Genomic DNA, 22380 nt, shown 5'->3' on the forward strand with positions numbered 1-22380 from the left:
AACTTCATCGTCGTCATCGATGACGGGATCAGTGGTTGGCCGCGGAAGTCGCGAAAGTGCGTCAGCTGTCGTGTTGTGTACTCCAGGACTGTACTCAACTGTGTAGTTGAATCGCATAAGTCGTGTTGCCCATCGTGCGATTCGCATGGTCTGTCGTCCGGTTCCCTTACTCGATAGTAGAGTCGTAAGAGACTGATGGTCAGTACGTAGGATGAAGTGGCGACCCCAGATGTATTGAAACCACTTCTCACAAGCCCATACGCAAGCAAGGGCTTCTTTCTCTCCAACCGAATAATTTCGCTCTGCGTTGGTGAGCGTGCGTGAGGCAAACGCGACAGGAACTTCCTTTCCATCGCGCACTTGAAGCAGGACCGCTCCAAGACCATACGCAGATGCGTCTGTTGCAACAATCACTGGGAAGTCGGGGTTGAACAACTGCAATGTTGTACTGTTTGCGATGAGATCCTTGATTTCGCGAAACGCTTGATCTGTCTCAGCGGTCCACACAAAGGGAACTCCTTTTCGTGTTAACGCTCGGAGTGGTTCAGTCACGCTTGAAAAGTTTGGCAAGAAGCGAGAGTAATATGATGCCAAACCGATGAACGAGCGCAGTGAGGAAATATCAGTAGGAACTGGGGCATCCCGAATGGCATCGACATGTGATTCATCTGGTTGTAGTCCCTTGCTGGATATCACATGCCCCAAGTAGTGGATCTCATGTAGACTGAAATGACACTTTTGAGCATTGAGTGTCATCCCAACATCCTGCAACCGCTGAAGTACTGCACGTAGGTTTGCATCATGCGCAGCTTGAGTATCACCATAGACAACCACGTCGTCAAGGTAACACTGTACACCTTCCAGACCACAGAGAACTGAAGCCATGAGTTTTTGAAAGGCTGAAGGTGCTGATGACAGTCCAAAACACACACGTTTGAATCTGAACAGTCCGTCATGCGTGATGAACGTAGTGAGATCACGAGATTCTTCATGCAAAAGCAACTGGTGGTACGCTGATGCAAGGTCTAAAGTACTGAATACTGTCGCACCTCTCAGTTCAGCGAGCAATTCCTGTATGTTAGGAAGTGGGTATTTGTCCTCCACAACAGCCTTGTTCACATCACGAAGATCTACACAAATGCGAATGGCACCATTTTTCTTGTGAACCACCACAAGTGAAGAAATCCATTCACTGGCATCCACTCGCTCAATGATATCTGCCTGTTCAAGTCGCTTCAATTCTGCAGATACCTTGTCCCGCATTGCAAAGGGAAGACGGCGAAGTTTATGCTGCACTGGCTGCACAGCAGGCCTCATTTTGACACGGTGAACATAACCCTTTGCAAGTCCTACATCATTGCTGAAGAGTTTTGGGAACTCATTGCACGAAACATGCATCACAATGTTGTCCTGTAGCGCAAGATGTAATGAAGAAATCAAATCGCGTCCCAAAATGTTGTTGCCACGTGCGACGACATACAGCAGGCATTCAGTTGTATGTTGTCCATGTGAAACTGTAGCTGGAAACATACCAACAATGGGAATGGGCTCATGGAGGTACGTAGTCAATGTCACGCCCGGCTTTGGAGGTAACAAAGCCTCGCGAAGAAAATGTTTGTCGAAAATGTCCAACGGAAGGAGTGAAACAGGCGAGCCGGTGTCAAATATCATGTGAACTGGAGCCCCATTGACAGATACAGTGCACTTAATATCTGGATCGGAAATGGAAAGGGCCTGGAAATGTGCACCATCACTAGCAGGATCACTGTCATTGCGTGCAAGTTCATCTGTATTCATGTGATCCGATTGTTCACTCGCAGAAATCTGATTGACGGATGATTTACACACACGAGCAAAATGTCCCAGTTTATGACAAGAAGAACAGTGAACATTTCTGGCTTTACAGTGAGGATCATTAGCCTTATGACCGTTGAGACCACAGCGATAACAAACTGGTGAAGATGCGGACTTACCAGCTTTCTGATGTGGAATGTCCTGCTTGTGTTTTTGTTGACGTTTTTGTTGAGCTTTTGGCCTGAATCCCACAGCACAAACATCACTAGAAGTAGGGTCCAACTGCAATGCACGGGCATCGCGAACGGCAGATTCAATTTGCCGTGCAAGCACACAAGCGTTTGAAAGAGTTAGCGATGGTTCAGTCAGTAATCGATCCCGAACACGCTCAGAATTGGTCTTCTCGACCAGCTGGTCCCTGATGAATTCATCCCTCATTGTTCCGAAGTTGCACGGTACAGCAAGGATCCTGAGAGCACTTACATACTCGTCCACAGTTTCATTTGGAAGTTGAGCTCTAGTGATCTCTGCCGGAATTTATAGCGTTCAGCTACTACATTGACCGCAGGCGTGAAATGTGCCGTAAGTCGAGCCAATGTCTCGTCGTACGTTTCGACCGCAGTTGCGCTATGTGCACGTGCTTCGGCATCTCCGCTGCCTGACGAATCCGTAGAAACACTGGGCGGTAGTGTATTGTAGATGCGCTGCCCCTCAGGCCCAAGGCAGTGTAACAGCATAGCCCTACGGCGATCGTCAGCAAATTTGTTCGCCCCACTTGCGAGCAAGAAAGTCTTGAAAAGTCCTTGCCATTGCGTCCATGGCATAGAAGGAGGGCCAGGATTTGGTAGAAATGGTGGCGGAGGCTGTAAATGCGCCATCTCGTCGCCAAAATGTTATGTCTACTTCCGAAAGAGACACGAATTTAGGAAAACTGGAGGCATGTCGTAGGTTCAACGTCGTTTAATCACGATCCATTTTGTCACTCTCCTAGCCTTATTTCAGGCCGTTTCATGACATAAAATAGTCTTGATTCAGACTAAAACGATGTATTAAAACAGTAACCACAACATGCATGTTTTAAGAAAAATTAAAGGGAGGATGCTCCCCTGCCATCCACTGCATGTGGACATGTACTTTGGCATCAAGCAGCAACAAGCTTATATTGTCTTTAAAAAAAAAAAATCATGCCAACATTTCTTTGCATTAAAAACAAAGATATATATTCACATATACATGTATGACTGGCAGAAATATTCATAAGATGCATTTATGTATTTATATTCATAAGATGCATTTATGTATTTATATAGATATATAATTACATTTATATATAATAAACATAAATCGTATGATCTGTTTGATATGCACAAAAGGTGAGACTTTCATGGGAGCAGGAAATTTGCATCATTATGAGATACACACTCCATGCAGGCTACCTTCTATTCGTGTTTTGTGTTGTATTCACCAGTGACCTGACACTGGCCACATATCTTTACATCGTGATCGATGTGATAACACCTACTTTCATGCTTTGATCTACTTGGACCATGTAACCTCAGTGACTCACACACACATATTTCTGCCTATCCTGTTGCCAGACTCTTCCATTTGATGTGCAAGCATTTTACGTTGCTCAGGAAGGCGACCATTCAATCAATCACTGAAATGTGGGAATTGTGGGAATTGGGAAATTCCACTACCCAGTAGGCGGCTGTGTTCTCTTTGTACCATCTTCTTATCTCCCATAATCTTTAATCTTTTTTTTCCCCTTCTTTTTGTCTTTGACTTTGTCTTAATGTTTCTAATTGTTATTGTCTGGTATACAATGTGTTCACAATTTCTTTCCTCCCATTTTCAAACACATTCTTGAAGTCTGCTGCCCTCGTTGTTTCTCATTGTTATTGTCTGGTATACAATGTGTTCACAATTTCTTTCCTCCCATTTTCAAACACATTCTTGAAGTCTGCTGCCCTCGTTGTCTTGTCTCTCTTTTCATTCCATTTGTAGGGCTCTCGGAAGTTTGTTATATATTTCTTTATCTTTCATTACGAAATGAAAATTTAAGTTTTTCAAAAAAACTATCAATGTTGCGTACTGTTTACACCAAGAATGATTGATCTTTGAATGTTTATTAACATGTGTGTTTCTTCTTTGTTCCTGTTTCCATGGTAACCAAATGTGTAACTCATTCTTTCTTCACCTTTTAATCATGATTTGTTTGATGGTGTCTCTCTTTTTTAATTGCTTCTACTACCTTCCAGCAGCAGGGTGTATCATTTGTATACACAGCAAGCTGCTATTCTTCTCCTTGTTCTTCTATTTGTGACATCATAATGCTTACATTCTTCACCCATTTATTAAAGGTTGTCTAGTTCATCACACCTGCGCTTGAAGCCCAACAAAGGAACCAAAATACACACAAAAGTACAGTTGGGGTGACAATACCAGTAGATTAGTAGCCAACCAGCCAATCAACTCATGATGCGAACAAACAGACAGACAAACATACAAACAAACAAGCAATATCAAATTACAAAAGAAGATCTGCCAACAATTGTCTGTCTGCAATATTCATTCTGTGTTTTCTTCATCAAGAATATAAGGTGCATTCTTCAGTTGAAAGAGAAAACTTTCTTTTTCTGAACTTTGATTTAATGTGCATATATGTTACTGTGTATGTGCAATATTCCCATTTTTAAATTCAATTATGACTTTGTCTTAAAAATTTGTTCTGAATGTGTTTCAGAATTTCATTGGCAGCTCTTCGATGTGATCAAATGAGCAAAAAAAAACCAACAAAATGTTTACTCCTGCATTGTCACAAATTATGGTGCCCTATCATTGGTTTTCTTGTGCCTTGTTCTCTGTTTACATCATGCTTTGGTGTGTATTGTGTTTTCCAATGCAAATTTGTGAGGTTGTTGATGAATGGGAAGATAAAGTGAAAAATCCACCCTGGAGAACCCAATACTAGTATTCTAACTTAAATACAAAAAGCACTGCATACAGTAGTTTAGTTGCTAGCATTTGTGTTATAAGTATTTGCAATATATTTTGTTCGCTTTTGTTCTGTCTGTCTGTCTGTCTGTCTATCTGTCTGTCTGTTTGTATGTATGTATGTCTTCCAGTCTTTCTTTTTCTCTCTGCCTACTACAATCTACCTTAAAACAACCTGTAAACACTGTTACTCTTTGCTGGCACTCTTAGTTTTTCTATGTACTATCATTCATAGCATTCATATCCTATAAAATTCCATAAGTATGCATGAGCTCTCTGCATTGTGATAATAGCTTACTGCAACAGAATCTTTACCATGCTCAACTTTTCTTTGCTTTGTGGTTAATTTTGTTTAGAAAGTATGCAAATATGTTAGAAACTACTTAATACATTGGTTGCACTGTTCAAGCAGAAAATCTGTACTCTGGGAGGCCTATATTTTTCCATGTTTACCTATAGATTTTTGAAACAATGGCTTAGTCCTTTTCCTCCACTACAGATTTTGTCTGCTCTTTTAGAGCTTGTCTATACCACTGGAGAAAAATATTTTCATGCAGTACTTCCAGATGATTTATTGAAATATACAGTGCAAATGAATGTAGAAAATGTAATAAAAACCATGAAATTGGATCAACTGCTAAGTAATCCCATTTCCAAAAGTAACATCCAGAAGCCGTGTAAAAATCATTACAGTGTTGTCCAATATGCATTTGTCAATCCAAGTCATTGTCCAAATGTGTTTACCTGCAATAAGTACATAAGTACCTGGGACCCCTGAATCCAGATGAGTAATTTTTGTCAAAATGATTCTTGATCTAACATAGATTTCACTGTACATTAGTTAATCTGCAATCACTATTACCTGTGACCTCCTAATAGTCAATGACATGATGATTGTTTTGTTTTTTTTGTCAAAATGAGCCAAGTTGTAGAGTTACCATGCAATACAAAAGTAGCATTTCATAGATGGCACAAAATGCATGTACTAACAAAGAACCACAAAGAGATAATACCATTCATAGTGTCAAATGAATGCTTAAAGTGTAATTGTGTACCTACAGTGTAAGTGTACCTAGCCTTCTTTGCTGAAGTTTCCTGCAATAGTCTTTTGTATTTTGATAAATCCTGTAAATATAGAATGACTTTATTCTTACCTTCACCAGAAATCGATGAGTGTGATCCGAACCCCTGCCAAAATGGTGGAACCTGCAACGATCTCATCGATGCATACAGCTGCACATGTGCACCAGGATTCATAGGATTCAATTGCAGCACCGGTAACACTAGGCATTTGTAGATGGCACCCAGTCAGTACTAACAGTTCACACTATGATTTCAGTAATCTGTTTTGTTGTTGCTGAAATTGTTTTTTTTTTCACCATGAGAGGTAGTGTATACTGAATTGCTCCATCTAGCTTTGCTAGGCTGGCTGTAGGAATATTGAGATATCAAAAATTCACAAATGATCTTAGGACATTAAGTTATTAAAGTTTGTGTCCTTGATAAGCCAAACTTGTTAGTTGTTGCTTTTTCTCTCTCTGTCTCTCCTTTTTATATATGAGGGAGGAGAGGGGGACTGGAGATAGAAACTTTTCAGCTGTATGTTCTATATTAAAAGACTGTTTTGGAATGTTGAAACAAGAATGTTTTTTAATGTTCATCTTTGCCAATTTGGAGATCAAAAGCCTGTAGGTACCTTAATTTGCATACTGTAATGTTTAGTAACTCTTGACTGCTGCACTACAACCAACGGAAATGACTTAGAAATCATCCTAGACAGGCTGTATTTAGACATTTCTTCTTTTTTTTCCTCTCTTTTACTTGGTAAGCAGTAGCAAGTCCATAACAACTATTGACACAATACATATAAATAACAACGGAGGAAGAGCATGTTTTCAAATACTGCCGTAAAGGGTATATATTTGTTTTTGTTAGATAGAATGTCTATTTGTGAATGCTTAGAATGGCACATGATACTACATCCAACACATGCACACTCACACACTCTCACTAAGTGCTACCTTGTCTGATATGCGAGAAGTTTCTTAGCGGTTAGATAGGCAGACAATGCTGTTTTATTTTCACTTCCCATTTTAGTGTGTAGGCACTATAGTTAAATGATATGCAAAGATATACATGTACTTGAAAAGATGAGATTGTCTTTTCTTCATGTGTGCTGTGTGTGAAACTGAGAAAATGGACTCACCATTGAAATTCTGTTTGGATTATTTGCTCTTAACTGTTCTAGTGAGTGAAGTGTACAGTAAACCGTGCAGCATTGAATTTTTGTCATTTAATCTTTCTACTTCCATTGGTCAGGTGTACTTTACTGAGGTGTTATGGCATAGAACTTGTTGTTGTATCACGCTCCTTTCATTAAACCTGCTTTCACTTGCATCATTCCAGCGTGTGAGCAGAACGTCAAGTTTGGTCAAGACTGTCTGGAAGACTGTACCTGCGTGGAGAGCGCCACCTGCAATAGCATCAACGGCAGGTGCGACTGTGTGCCAGCCTTTCCGGGGGCATCCTGCTACAAGAGTGAGTGATTTTTTTTTTTTTTTTTTTTTTTTTTTTTTTGGGGGGGGGGGGGGGGTGTGGGGGGATAGGGAGGGTTGAAGGGGAGGAGGCAAGCTTCCTTTCATCCCTCTTTCTCACCCAGCTGATCATGATCGCTCACAGAGACAGTGGACACATATGTGCATGCATGCTGTGCACAGTGTACATGTACTGCAGAGTGGTCTGTACTACATGTATGTACACAGTGTGCCTGTGTTGCAGTAGGTTATTTTGGTACAAATGGACGTGGGAAATTTCACCTTTTGCCACAGGTGAGCCCAAATGAAAGCTATGAATGCTGTATTTTATCGTATTTTTTGCACACATCTGCAGGATGCAGGATCCTGTGCAGCTCAGGGGCTTGATACGAGTTTGGGGGGGGGGGGCAAATGAGGGAAGCAGATCATTATATTTCAGTTCTTTTTTTTATGCCTCCGCCAACGAAGTGGCCGGAGGCATTATATTTTCGGGTCGTCCGTCTGTCCCTACGTCCGTCCGTCCGTCCGTACGTACGTACACCCTGTACGTCCGTCCGTCCCGTTTTGTTTTTGTCGATATCTCAAGAACCGTGTGGTAGTTTTACATCGAAATTGGTATGAGGGTATATCCTGGGGGGATAATACTTTGTTTGGATTTTAGGGTCACGGGGTCAAAGGTCACAGGTTATTTTGTGAAAAAAAAAGGTTGAAAATTCATGTTTTTATCCATATCTCGCAAATGGTTCAAGGTATCTTCATGGAACTTTGTATATATGCTTGTTCCAATGGGCAGTGATTATCTAGGGAAGTTGGGGGGTCATGGTTCAAAGGTCAGGGGTCAAAGGTCAAGGTCAACTCCTCAAAATATCACTACTTTCCTTATTGTCTCGCCCACCGGAGGTGAAGGCGAGACTAAGGGATCCAAATGGCGTCCGTCCGTCGTCCGTCCGTCGTCCGTCGTCCGTCGTCCGTCACAAATGTTAAAGTTTACCTGCAAGACTCTCTTATGATGCATAACTTGCCATCTGTTACAGCAATGGCAGCCACACTTGGGTGAAAGAAGCACTAGGGGTATCTTCATGTTATGGTGTTGTCAGAGGTCATGTGATGATGTCAAAGGTCATTTGAGGTCATATATTAAAGAATATGTGCAAGACTCTCTTTTCTATGTTAAAGTTTACCTGCAAGACTCTCTTTTGACAAATAACTTCACATAAGTTGCTTGGATTACAATCTAACTTGGGTCATAGATGCACTGGGGGTACCTTCATGTTATGGTGCCGTTGGAGGTCACAGGATAAGGTCAAAGGTCATTTGAGGTCAAACGTTAAAGTTTACTTGCAAGACTCTCTTATCACATGTAACTCGACACATGTTGCGACAATGGCAATCAAACTTGGGTGATGGATGCACTGGGGGTACCTTCATGTTATGGTGCCGTAAGAGGTCACATGATAAGGTCAAAGGTCATTTGAGGTCATACGTTAAAGTTTACTTGCAAGACTCTCTTATCACACGTAACTCAGCACATGTTGCTACAATGGCAATCAAACTTCGGTGATGGTAGATGTCTCTTGGTAAGTTGAAGGTAACCACAAGGTCAAAGGTTACAGACAGGGGTCAACGAACTTTTAGGGCCCAATGTTAAGTTTTTAGGGCGCATTTCGTTTATGGCTCATAACTTTTGATCCCTTTGTCCGTTTGTGACCAAACTTGGATGGAAGATGTTCCTTGGGGAGGTGAAGGTCGTCACAAGGTCAAAGGTCACAGACAGGGGTCAACAAACTTTTAGGGCGCGTTTTGATTGTGGCTCATAACTTTTGATCCCTATGTCCATTTGTGACCAAACTTGGACGGTAGATGTCCCTTGGGGAGTTAAAGGTCATCACAAGGTCAAAGGTCACAAAAAGGGGCCAACAAATTTTTAGGGCCCATTGTTAAGTTCTTATGGCGTGTTTCGATTATGGCTCATTACTTTTGATCCCTTTGTCCGTTTGTGACCAAACTTGGATGGTGAATGTCCCTTAGGGTGTTAAAGGTCACCACAAGGTCAAAGGTCATAAGCAGGTCAATTAACTTGTGGGAGTTATAAAAAATATTAATTCCTTGTACGCGAATGGGCGAGACACAATTCGGCGATTGCCTTGTATTTATGCAATGCCTGAAGGTTTTTCTTTTTAACTTGAGGTATACATGTATTACCCAATGATCTGTGGGAAGTTTCTTGCCAAAAGGTCAAAGGTCAAGTGAAAGTGCTGAATTGTACTTTTTCCTCCATATCTCAAAAGTAACTCAAGGTATCATCATGAAACTTACATATTTATGCATTTTCAACCTAACAGTGATTCTCTTTGGAACTGTGAGGTCAAAGGTCAAAGGCCAGGTTTAGATAATGCTATTTTCCCATTTGATACTAAAATTATACTTTTTATCAATACCTTGAAAATGACTCAATGCATAAACTTATAAAAGGGTCAAAAGTCAAGTAAAAATCATCAGTTCCCCAAATACCTGCACTCTGACATTTTAATCATTCATCCAATTGAACCTAGTTCTAGGACAGTGAACTTTCAGCACATTTGTGTCAAACCTGTCATTTTAATATTTTGCCAATTGTGTGAAACTGTCATCATACATTGTCAAGACATTGTACTATAGACCTATTAGGAGAACCATGCATTATGGCGGAGGCATATCAGTCGCCATAGAGATATATCTAGTTTCCATTTATAAAAATGTTGAAAGAGAAATATGAATGAAAATATGAGGGTGCTGCTAGTATGTTATCTTCAAATATGTCCAGTGCACCCTTGCCAATGCAACCATATTTTTTTCAAAAAAAGAAAGAAAGAAAAACCAACAAGTTGGAGAGAGTTACATCTACTGTCTCTATATGATTTCAGTGAATTTTAGCAATCTTGACAGCTTCGGGATAAAGATGTGTGAGATATTAATTTCATATTCATCTCATCAAACATTGCCATGCCAACCACATTCTTTTAAGAAATTCCCTCTTCATCTCCAAAAAGCCAAAAGTGTTTTGTACATTTCGATCACATTCAGCGATGATCCTGCTATTTTTAGCTCACCTGAGCCAAAGGCTCAAGTGAGCTCTTGCGATCGTTCTTTGTCTGGCATCCGTCGTGCATCGTCTGTCGTGCGTCGTCCGTCGTCCGTCCGTCGTGCGTAAACTTTTTACATTTTCATCTTCTCCTTGAAAACCCCAAGACCGATTTTCACCAAACTTGGCAGGTAGCATCCCTAGGGGGTTAGGAACTCAATTTGTTAAAATGGGCACCATGCCCCACCCAGGGGGCCCTCAGGGGGGCCCAAATCCACCAAAATTAAGGAATCTTTAAAAATCTTCTTCTCTAGAACCAGAAGTGATAGAGCTGAGTTAATACTATTAATTAGTACATTGATGACTGTAGTTTCAAGTTTGTTCATGGCAGAATCAGGGGTGCCCCCCTTGGGACCCAGGGGAGGGGGGTGGGGAGGGGTTCAAATGGGGCCTAAATTGTACATTTTCATCTTCTTGAGAACCCCATGACCAATTTTCACCAAACTTGGCAGGTAGCATCCCTAGGGGGTTAGGAACTCAATTGCACCATACCCCACCCAGGGGGCCCCCAGGGGGCCCAAACCTCCCAAAATTAAGGAATCTTTAAAAATCTTCTTCTTCTTTAGATCCAGAAGTGATAGAGCTAAGTTGATACTATGAGTTAGTACATGTATGACTGTAGTTTCAAGTTTGTTCATGGCTGACTCAGGGGTGCCCCCCTTGGGACCCAGGGAAGGGGGTGGGGAAAGGTCGTAATGGGGCCCAAATTGTACATTTTCATCTTCTTCTTGAGAACCCCATGACCGATTTTCACCAAACTTGGCAGGTAGTATCCCTAGGGGCACAGGATATCAATCTGTTCAAATGGGCAACGTATCCCACCAGGAGGGCCCCAGGGGGCCCAAATCTCCCAAAATGAAGGAATCTTTCAAAATCTTCTCTAGAATCAGAAGTGATAGAGCTACATGTAACTTAACCCTATAAAGCCCAAGCTATTTTGACCCCTTCCATAACTTTTTTATTATATGATATATCACCGTCATATTTGGCACACGGATAGAGCAACTCATACTCTACATGACCCAACATTTGAAATTTCTCAAGGTCACCTATTGAGGGCGCTATTTACCAAAATATATAGAAATACATAGGAAATACGCTAAAATCATATTTTTCTTTATATTTCTTTATCCCCAGTATATATGCTTTTATTTTGTATCAATCAATTTCATATTTGCCACAAAGGAAAAGCAAGTCAACCTTCACCTATTTGTTATGTTTGAAATTTCTCAAGGTCAGCATGTGGGGGCGCTATTCATTACAATATATAGAAATATATTAAACCTCTGATGTATTGCTTGGGATAGGTACATATATTGGTATCATATTTAATATTTCCATAATATTGAAAATTTGAGTTTGCAGATTGATAATATGATCAACAAATGATATTACAGGCAAAGCTTGTGTGAAAATAACACACAATAAATGAGTAGTCTTTGGAAAGTGCTGTATTTTATATTATTTCTATTATATCTATTGTTTGATGTCTACGTCGTATAAAAATAAAGGAAATCATAAGAAAATCATTTCAGGGTAATTCACAACCATAATTGCTTCACATTTTGGTTCTTCAGCAAATTATAGCCAAGAAAACCCACATTTCATTCATTATTACATTGTTGATTGAAATTTGTACAGAAAAACATGCAAAATCTGAAGAACTTGGTTGTCAATCTACGGTTGCCATGGCAGCCAGCAATATCAAACATAGCTAAATTATATACCAAAATGTTCGCAATAAGATTTAGGAAAAGTCACCAAATTTGGTTGAAATCGGGTAAAGGGTGTAGGAGTGGCAAACGAAAATACAGTAGGGGGGCACAATGTGCCCCCCCCCCCTTGGGCTTTATAGGGTTAATACTGTGAGTTAGTACAATAATGACTGTAGTTTCAAGTTTGTTCATAGCAGATCCAGGGGTGCCCTTCTTGGGGGCAGGGGGAGTGGTGGGGAGGTCCAAATGGGGGCCTGAATTGTACATTTTCATCTTCCTGAAAACCTCATGATGGATTTTCATCAAATTTGGCAGGAAGTATCCTTAGGGGTTAGGATCTCAATTTATCACAATGGGCACCATGCCCCACCCAGAGGGCCCCAGAGGGCCCCAATCCCCTCAAAATTAAGGAATCTTTAAAAAATTTGGGCCCTTATCATACATTTTCATCTTCTACCTAAGAATATCTGGTCAAATTTTGGTAGAGCTGTTAATAATTTAGATTAGTGACTGCGTGAAAGGTGAACTTGCGATACTCGGGTGAGCACTAGACCTGCGGGTCTCTTGTTGTCTGATTTCACAGATCATCTATTTCAGGCAAAGCCTTGACATCTCTCTTTTGTTTGATCTTGCACTCTAGCTGAACTTACTGTTGAAGCCAAGGTGGAGGAGTCCATGATCTCCGAGGCAGACAACTTTACACTGAATTGTACCATCAATCTACCTGACGAAGATGTATCAGTGGAGTTGCTCTTTATGGGAAAGAATCTCTTGGTAGCAAACGAATCGACCAAGTACCAAGTGAGCGAATCTTCTGAGGGCATGTATGTTGTCGTGGTCTTGAATGCACAGGCGCAGGACTCAGGAGACTACGTGTGCCGGGCTACCACAACGCTGCTATCGGGAAATCGTGTGGTTGAGAACAGCACCGCAACAGTCGACGTTCTCGGTAGGTTTCCAAAGTCAAATGCTTCCCTGCATAAACATCTGGCCTCTGTATCGATGGCAGGAGCCTTCTTACTCAGAGCAATACATAGGGACAGTGATTTTCCGCGATCGCGGAAAACGGACGGAAAACGCGGAAACGGCCTTTTGAAATGGAAAAAATATTCCACACGGAAAATCACGGAAAATCACTTTTCAACAAAATAAAACACATAAAAGTAAAAATAAATCCAACAGAAGCTGTGAATTAATCATTATTACATGTCCATGATATTCACAGACTGCGGAAACTGAGTTTCTAAGCCAAGTTGTGTTAGTTGCAAGTTAGTTCTAAAGCTAGTGATGTCTAACGGCGTTAGATCTAGCGATGTCACGATTTCAATAACTGTCGAACACTTACTCAATCCAACACCAACAATCATAACCATAGAAGAAAGTCCATTTATATTCCAAAACACAATATGTGTCTCGCCGAATAATGTGTGATGATAAAGCCAGTATTTTGGCAGTAAAAGTAGCGGCAACAGAAGAAACTGTCTAGCGCTGTTAACTGTCTAACTGTTTTCTGCTCGCGGTGAGCTGTCAGCAAGTGAGTGGAGTGGTGACTTGCTATGCCTGCCTGCTGCACATGTGTGTCGTGTGTAGAGCACAGCGCACAATGCATGATTCAGGAGAGTAAGAGTGAACTCCAAGTTCACGCAGAAAAAAGAAAAATCCCACGATTCCAAGGTGCCATGCCAGACTAGCTGGGTGGGGTGGAGAGAGAGAGACCAATCAACAGAAGAAACTGCGCATACTGGCGCATTCTTGGAGGTCATGAGCTGTCTGGGGGTGTTGGAGATGAACATGGAAAGGGGCTGTTCCCAGGCCCTCTCTCCAGTCAAGAAATTGACACGCGCACGCAAATTCTTCTGCCAACCAGCCAGCTGTCGGAATGTGCTTTGAAGTTACATGACAGCCTGGCCTGGCTGGCATGAATGGGTGTTGACTTTCAATCAATATCTACTGTTGTTTTATTCTTTTATTTGAACATGTCGTTTCACCTGACAGAAACACGGAAATCGGGAAGGTGTAGGGGAGAGGTTTTTGTTGTGTTGCAATGTGTGTGTGTTTTCCTTTTTTTTTTTTTTTTTTGGTGGGGGGGGGGACTGAGGCCAGAATGGGGAAAGATCAGAGTGAAATGAGTGCTAGTTTCTTGTCTGGATTGTTGACTGAAGAAAGATAAATTGATTGTTCCTTTAGTGCTGAAATTTTTTATCTGTTTAGACCTTCTGAAGGAATAAAAAGACTTGACTAGACAGTAGTACACTGTAAGTCACTTGACTAGCAAGTCAAGAAAGAGGACATAATGATAGTTGTTGATACTGCAGGCCAGGCTTTGATAGTGATACACAAATATGTACTGTCCCACGGCATGATTAACTGGATTACAATGTATTGACAGAAGAAAGATTGAGGTAGATTGATCGTTCTTTTAGTGCTGAAGTTTTTATCAACACTGCTTATTAAACTGATTATCATGTACTCTGTTTGCAGCTTCTAAAGGAATGAAAACACTTGACTAGCATAAAGTCACTAGTTGAGACTCAGAGACTTATTTCACTTTGTATATTTTTTTCTAATTTGTAGACAGCAGTGTAAACAGTCGTGTAAACAGCCCTCTTTATCATTGCTATAATTAACCTTGCAGATTTACACATTATGCAATACTCTTCGGACATTATCACTGTGGCAACCTAAACCGCCATTTGGCAACCTAAAAAACTCTATAGGTTGTCCGGCTGGCAACCAAGGAAAAAAGTTAAGTGAGAGCCCTGTGCATGTTTTGACAGTCAAAATAAATAAATTGTAATACTGATGTTTCATTTCACTTGTCTTCATGGGTGTGTGGTACAGAGGTTGGAAATCATCAGGTATACACTATGCATAACATGTATGAATGTATACACAATTACACAGGTACACAAACTTCAAATAGCAATCATTTAATTTTTGTTCATTTTTGCATGCAAATACATGTAAACGGAATTTGCATTTTTTGTATGTACAATTCATATGGGAAAACGGAATTTCCGTTTTTTCACCATGTTAAAACGGAATTCATGATTTTCTGAAATGGAAAAGGCAATTTTTTGAAACGGAAAATCACTGCCCCTAAATACAGCATTTGCAGGACCCACATGTTTTTAGATGGTGCAGTTCATGAACAAATATCGTATCACAGTGTAATTACATTATAGATGGCACTGCTGTACAGTTTGGATGTGGACAAAGCAAATTTGCACACATTTCCATTTTGTGCCGAAAGCCAAGTAGAACCTGCGTCCAGCAAAACTAGAAAATGTTAGGAAATTTTGCATCACGTCAAGTTGACTCCAATGATACAGTAAATCAGGACAGCAAAATGGCAGAAGCTTCATCAAGCTCTGACGTAAGATAAGAATGTGCACACTCAGATGTTCACACACTCAAATTATACACACCTTATCAATGATATTCTTTATTCTTTGTATTATCCAAATTAGAAATACTGACAATGAGTTTCTTCACCATTTTAACATTTTTCTCTCTGTTCTCCTGTCCCCCTACTGTCTTACCCCAGTTACTGGTCGGATCGTCGACGAACAAAGTACGAGGGAAAGCAGAGTGCGACTCAACGATACTGCAGTGCTCAACTGCACAGTGTTTTCCAGCGATATGGCTTTTGTTGGCTGGGAACGAAACAGAAAGGCACTCCAGGACGGGGACAATTACACTATAACAACTAACACACGCCCCCAGCCCGGGGGCGCCTACTTCTCCAGTCAACTTTCTGTGATGAATATCGTCCGGGAAGACAACGGAATTTACGTGTGCATCGCCAGCGACGCTGATGGGATTGTGACTGACAGTGGTGACTTCCATATTATTGTTGAAGGTACAGTAAGAACGTGATGGTAGGCCATTAGGGACATCCCTGATGGATGAACCCCCCACCACCCCATCCCGACATACCGTACTGTAAAAGTTTATATTTTCCCGTGACTAATTTTTCCCGCTCGGATGGGTAAGATGAGTTTCGCATGTTTTTAATTCCATGGAATGAAGACATCAACTACTTGAACATATGGCAAGCAAATTAGAAATATTTGCGGACATTTGTTTTCACACTAGTTCCTGGTTTGGCAAAATATGCAAAAATTTCAACACTGCAAAAATTCCCACTTTTACAGTAGCTCCCCAAATTCATTTATCAATTCTATACCACCTTACAGTAAGTCTCAGTGGTGTGGTCATTGCAGGGAATGTTGGTTTCTTGTCCAGTTCTGCTTTGGAAAGTTGTGAGGGAATGACATCATTGCCTCTTGGTAATTTAATGTGTATGGTTTGCATGAGTATCTTTTTTAGGTCATGGCATGGGAGATGAAAAAATTCCATTATTTTCTTTTTCTGTCTAAAACTTCTGCTGTTGTATTTGTTTATTTTTATGAATTTCATCATAGTTCACTCCAACATGGAGTGGCATTGAAATCTTTCGTATTTTTGAGAGACAGTTTCATCCAGTAAAAGATTAAAAATCAGGAGACATTGTCAAAGCTAAAAACTGAGAAGTTAGATTTACCTCAGACATTTAAGATGTAACGCTGGTTGACTTGATGAGCTGCTGTAGGTTTTTCAGTGACAACCCAAAGGCTACCAAATGCTGGGTTCCTGCTGCCATGTGATTTGCTGTGCACACTGCAATTGGCCATTAGTAACTGATCATGGAGTACTTGTTTACATGTCTATCACAATTTTCGTCACAATTGAAATTGTAATCTGATATTGTTGAGTAATTGTCGTGATCATATCAGATTATATAATATCTTGAGGTCAATCGTGACAATTTTGTTGATTGTGGGCCTTTTTTGAATCGTCAAAGTCTTTTCCAGCATAAGATAGGGAGTTTATTGCGAGAACCGATACATGCAACCAAGCAAAACCTGCTCTAGAAAAAGAAAAAGATGGGAGGTATCACAGGTGGCTTTATCACCCAGCATGCAAAACAACCACAGCCTGGGACATGCAAGTGAGACAACGTACTCGACTGAAGTTCTTATCCATACCATAATGTCTTTGGTTTCCACAGAGGCTCCTGAACTGGCCAACAGCAGATACAGCAATGTCCAGTCAACGCAGCTAGATCTTGAGTGGGATGTGATGTTTTATGGGAATCTGAACATTACCAGTTGTACGGCAACTTACTCGAGCTCGCCTGGCGATGAGCAGGTGGTGATGCTCGGGGCCACTTCCCCTCAAACTGTGGTTAATCTGGCGGAGTACACGGAGTACAACTTTACTCTCGTGTGCCGCAACGATGTTGGAGATAGTCTACCCCTGGTTTATCCTGAGCAGAGGACATATGCTGGAGGTAAGATGCCTGCCATCTTGCCCCTCATAGCTTGAAGTTGATGATGTGAACAAACGGTTTCTACATTGGGGGCGATTTTCATCATGTGTGTATGGGTGGAAATGAGCTCCTTGGCGGAAATCTGTGCTCTCCCCGAGTGCTTTTCTAACTTTGTTTTACGTATGTGCATTTGTAAATATTCATGTTTGTGTTCATATGTGTATGTGCTTTACATAGAGGAGTATGTGAGTGTGTGTGTGTGTGTGTGTGTGTGTGTGCGCGTGTGTGTGTATTTGTGTGTTCATTGTGGTGTGGTGGGGTTAAGGTGCATGTACATGTATGTGTGTTTGTGGTGTGCTTGTTTGCGTCAATGAGGAGAAGTTTGACAAAAAGTTGCAATGAAAGCATCTCAACACATGAATCATTGAATTTGAATTCCACATGAGTGTTATGATTTATGCAGTTATTATATACAGAGTGAAATCAAATAAATATTCCTGAAAACTAAATGTGTGTATGTTTGATGTGGTACATTTCTCATTACCTTTGTTTTTGTTGACAAAGAGCATAACACGTTTGCCATTTGTGTATTAAAGTCTGTCACTTCAAGATTTCCTCTACACACTACACATTGAAAGATGCTGAAAAATGCCGCGTGTGACTCATTTTCCTTGAAATAGATGCACCAGGGGAAGTCCCTGGCATGAAAACGCCCCCAACAAATGGTTCTGAAGACGTCTAGCAAACCTTTGCTTTGTATTTCTTCCTCAGCACCAAGTGCACCTGGGAATGTCATTGTGCAAAACCCAACACAGACCACTATTGATGTCTCATGGACAGAACCAGCAGAACCGCGAGGACCCATCAATGGATATTTAATCACTGCAACACCGGGTGGTGACCCCTTCAACTGTAAGTTAACAGCATCCATACATAGACTTTCCTTGTGATTGAAGGGCAGTCATTAGGGTCAGAAGTCAAGATTACTCATGTTAATTATTTTGTGGTAAGAATGCCATAATGAATAGCAATTTTCTACCCAACGTCTTCCAAGTTTGACAGATATATACAGGTAGGCAAAGCCCTGTCATCTCAAACTGTATTCTTTCAACTATCAACTCCAGCCACCGATTTTGTCATGGCACAGCACGTGTGTGTAAAAACCTCTTCTTAAACCCCTTCTCCGCCCCCCCCCCCATCTCCTTACCACCTCATGCACTTCCAAATTTCTCCTTAAGTAAGAGCAAAGAAAGCAAGCATAAGGATTTCTTCATCTCAATCAGCTACAACAAAGTGAACTTAAAGAGAACGCAAACCCAAAGAACAATGTGGATTGAGTGAAAGCAGCAACATTGGTAGAACACATCAGTGAAAGTTTGAAGAAAATCAGACAATCGATGCAAAAGTTATGAATTTTTAAAGTTTTGGTGTTGGAACCGCTGGATGAGGAGACTACTAGATGATATGAAGTATGAGTGGACAACAATATAAAGAAAATATAAAGAAAATTCCACAAAAATTCATTTTTCATGAAAATTACAAATTCCATCGACTTGATACTGACATATGTTAAGGGTAGCAATTATTCCCTCTGCTTTCTGAAAGCGGTTAGTCAAGTGCTCTTTCATAATGCTAGAAAAGTGAATTTTTGTTGAATTTCCTCTATATTTTCTTTGTATTGTTTTCCACTCATACGTCATAACCTCTAGTAGTCTCCTCATCCAGCGGTTCCAACACCAAAACTTTAAAATTTCATAACTTTTGCATCGATTGTCCGATTTTCCTCAAACTTTCACTGATGTGTTTTACCAATGTTGCTGCTTTCACTCAATCCACATTGCTTTTTGGGTTTGCGTTCCCTTTAAGATGCCTGGATTACCATTTGATTGAATTCAAGCTCTAGTTTTAATGAAAGAATGAAATAAAGATTAAATGCTCCTGATTCCAATATCTAGCTCAGCTCTTGTGACTGCCTCTGTGTGGTGTGCATTGTGCATCATTTGTCGTACATTGTCTGTTGTCTATCACCCATCGTCTGTGAACACTCTGCATTTTTTTTTTATATACTTCCATACATCAGTAATCTGATTTGAGCTAAACACAACAGGTATCCTTCTTGAGAGTTTGGAAAGGGGGCATTTCACAAATTAAAATCTCATGTACAAATGGTTTAGGTGACCTTCATAAGGGAAGGTGGGTGGACCCAAATGTCCAAACTAAATTTCACCTGATCTTTTTTGGAAGACTCATGATAGGTTTACCTGAGGGGTATAAGATGAGAGAGGGACTCTTTTAATGGGAAGAATATATGTTGCTCATGATAGCAGCAGTGGTAGCCAGATTGAACACTTGCATTATTATCAAATGGTGCATGTAATGTGGTGCACAAAGGATAATATTTTTGACATTTTCATCTTTTCTTGGTCAGTATATGATTAGATTTTAAGCAAATATTTTAGAAATCATTGTTACTAGCAGAAGATGATACAGTCAAGCCTTCATCATACAGCCATTGATTAACCAGATCTCTCTGTTATCCGGATGTCTACTGGCTGACAATTTTAATGTTTTCATGTATTTTCAGTACCAAATCTCACTCAAAGCAAACACACATTCAACCATTATCGTGTGAATACATGGCAGGTCATATTCCAGTCATGGGAATGGACTGTAACTTAATCTGGCTACAACGCTGTTGCAGAAAGATTTAATAGAATGATGATCATTTGTTTTAAGACCTACCAGGGAGTGAAATAGACCTATGGAAATGGACATAAAACACTTTGCTTTCAAAGCAGAGATTTAAAGGTGCCACCAGTATTTGAGACACCTTTGTGATCAGTGTTATCATAAATGTGGACAGATGCTACAAAGTATCAAGGGAGTGATAAATCAATAGCATGTGTTTACCCCTAGTATGATATGCTATATAGTGCTGTATTTGAGAATATCTCTCTTATCCAGCCAAATCGCTTATCTGGACGCTGGCTGGCCCCAAGCTGGCCAGTTAATTGAGGTCGAACAGTATACTGTAAAAGGGCACTACAGGAAATTTTCGACAGGATTAAATGTATACCTTTTTGTAGATGAGCTTCTCCATTTCTTTCTACATGTATCTGACTACCACCCTTTCCATCCCCCGACAAATCTTGATATTATGTTCTTTAGTAGTAGACTCCTTCAAATCATCACTGAAAACTCATCTGTTCTCTCATGCCATGTACATATGCAGTCTGTATATATGTTAAGTTTGTTCTATAAGTTATAACTTACAATGTTTATTTTATGTATTTTGTATCTTGTATTTTGTTTCATCGTATCTCAATTTGTACGCATGTATATTCCATAATTGAATCTATCTTTCCTAATTTTTCTTCAGCGCTTAGAAGCATTGTAATAAGCGCTTTATAAATGATATTTATCATTATTATTATTATTATTATTTAGCACAAAATTAACCACCAAGGATAAATAATGATGCTCTTGATCCAAACCTGTTCTATATTCAGTTACTTCAAGAGCCCTAAACCACACCCTTGAGGGCCTAACTCCAGGAAGTCTTTACATCATCGTCGTCCAAGCCTACAACATCGAAGGAACCAATGGAGTGGAAGTGGGAGCTAAGTCACCGCCGAGTGGGACTATCAAAACTCTCGATGCCAGTAAGTATGGCCTGTCTTGTGCATGTACCAATACAATATTTGGTACCCTTGAGTACTAAATAAGAATTCACCATTTTTTGCCAAAGAATGTGTAAAAACGATTTTTATTATTATTACGCATAAAAATGTTTTCTTTGTGATTTTTGCAGCAATCAATGCATGCAAAGAATATATATATTTTTTTCTCATTTTCATGCTCTTGTAATCTTCACTGTCTCGAGTAGCACACAGACAGGTATTCATGCACAGGTACAACTTTGCTTACATTACAGGAACTACATGTACTAATGAGAATGAGTGAGATGGCAACCGGGCAAGTTCTTGGTTGTCTAATGATTGTGTGATAACACTACTGTGAAAAAAAAAATGATAATAAATTCTTGAGTAGTTACTTCGTGAAATTTGTATTATCATTGTGGTTAGAATACATGTTGACATGGAAGGAAAATCAGCATCGGGATCGTTATCACCGCATCGATTTATGCTAGCGCTGATGATGAGAAAATAGTCAACATGACAACATTCCACAACTGTATGATAATGGACACAAGATGGCGCTACACAACACCGTATAGTTGTGACAATGATCTCTCTTCTCACACCCCTCTGACAAGCCTTTTACAGATGCAGATTTTTGATCACGCGAAGTTGAAATGACAGATACAATGTATGTATCAGTCCAGAATTTGTTCATGCATGATTTCTTCATAAAAATTCACCTCACTACTGGAGAAGGGGGCATAAAATGCTCATGATTTGTGTTTGATACCCATATTTGCCTGGAGCTTGGACCTGAGAAGTGTTTAATTCATGTTTCAGACACATTTTATTTGATTGACATTTGATATGTGTAGTCTAGACCTTTGTTCAGAAATCTAAGGGTTCAGATTTGTGTCTAATTTCATTCTTAAACATTGGGGATGGTATGAAAGGTGCAGTGATGAAGTCTGTTTTTCATGCAATTTTGTCTCCTTTGCCAGCGCCTGGTCCACCATTTAATCTCCAAATAATGGATAACCCTGACAGCTGTGTTGTCAGGTGGGAAGTTCCGAGGGAACCGAATGGCGTTATTACAGGATACACAGTAAGTTGTCTGATTTTCTAACCTTTATTTGTCTTTCAGGTCTTGCTGAATAAAAGGGACAGTGCAGCTCTGGTGCACAGGGTGCTTCAAAAATTTGTGATTTTGTGGAGATAGTTAGAAATCGCATATGAAAATTTGAAAAGCCTTATGATTCTACAT

The 22380-nt window shown here is 40.3% G+C and overlaps 1 protein-coding gene across 1 annotated transcript in view; it reads left to right on the forward strand.

Moving 5' to 3' along the window:
- LOC139729893 (receptor-type tyrosine-protein phosphatase S-like) overlaps positions 1–22380 on the forward strand; it is a gene marked incomplete at its 5' end in the record, with an annotated part of 85886 nt that overhangs the window by 18014 nt on the left and 45492 nt on the right. Inside the window, 8 exons of the mRNA XM_071640815.1 lie at positions 5955–6068; positions 7198–7329; positions 12802–13110; positions 15709–16023; positions 17215–17496; positions 18247–18387; positions 20985–21137; positions 22118–22221. Coding sequence (XP_071496916.1) covers positions 5955–6068; positions 7198–7329; positions 12802–13110; positions 15709–16023; positions 17215–17496; positions 18247–18387; positions 20985–21137; positions 22118–22221 — 1550 coding nt within the window. The remainder of the gene's footprint in view (positions 1–5954; positions 6069–7197; positions 7330–12801; positions 13111–15708; positions 16024–17214; positions 17497–18246; positions 18388–20984; positions 21138–22117; positions 22222–22380) is intronic.

This window comes from Diadema antillarum, unplaced genomic scaffold (genome assembly GCF_040938485.1).
Source record: "Diadema antillarum isolate AM-2024a unplaced genomic scaffold, OU_Dant_1.0 seq00000269_RagTag, whole genome shotgun sequence".
Classification (NCBI taxonomy): Eukaryota; Metazoa; Echinodermata; class Echinoidea; order Diadematoida; family Diadematidae; genus Diadema; species Diadema antillarum.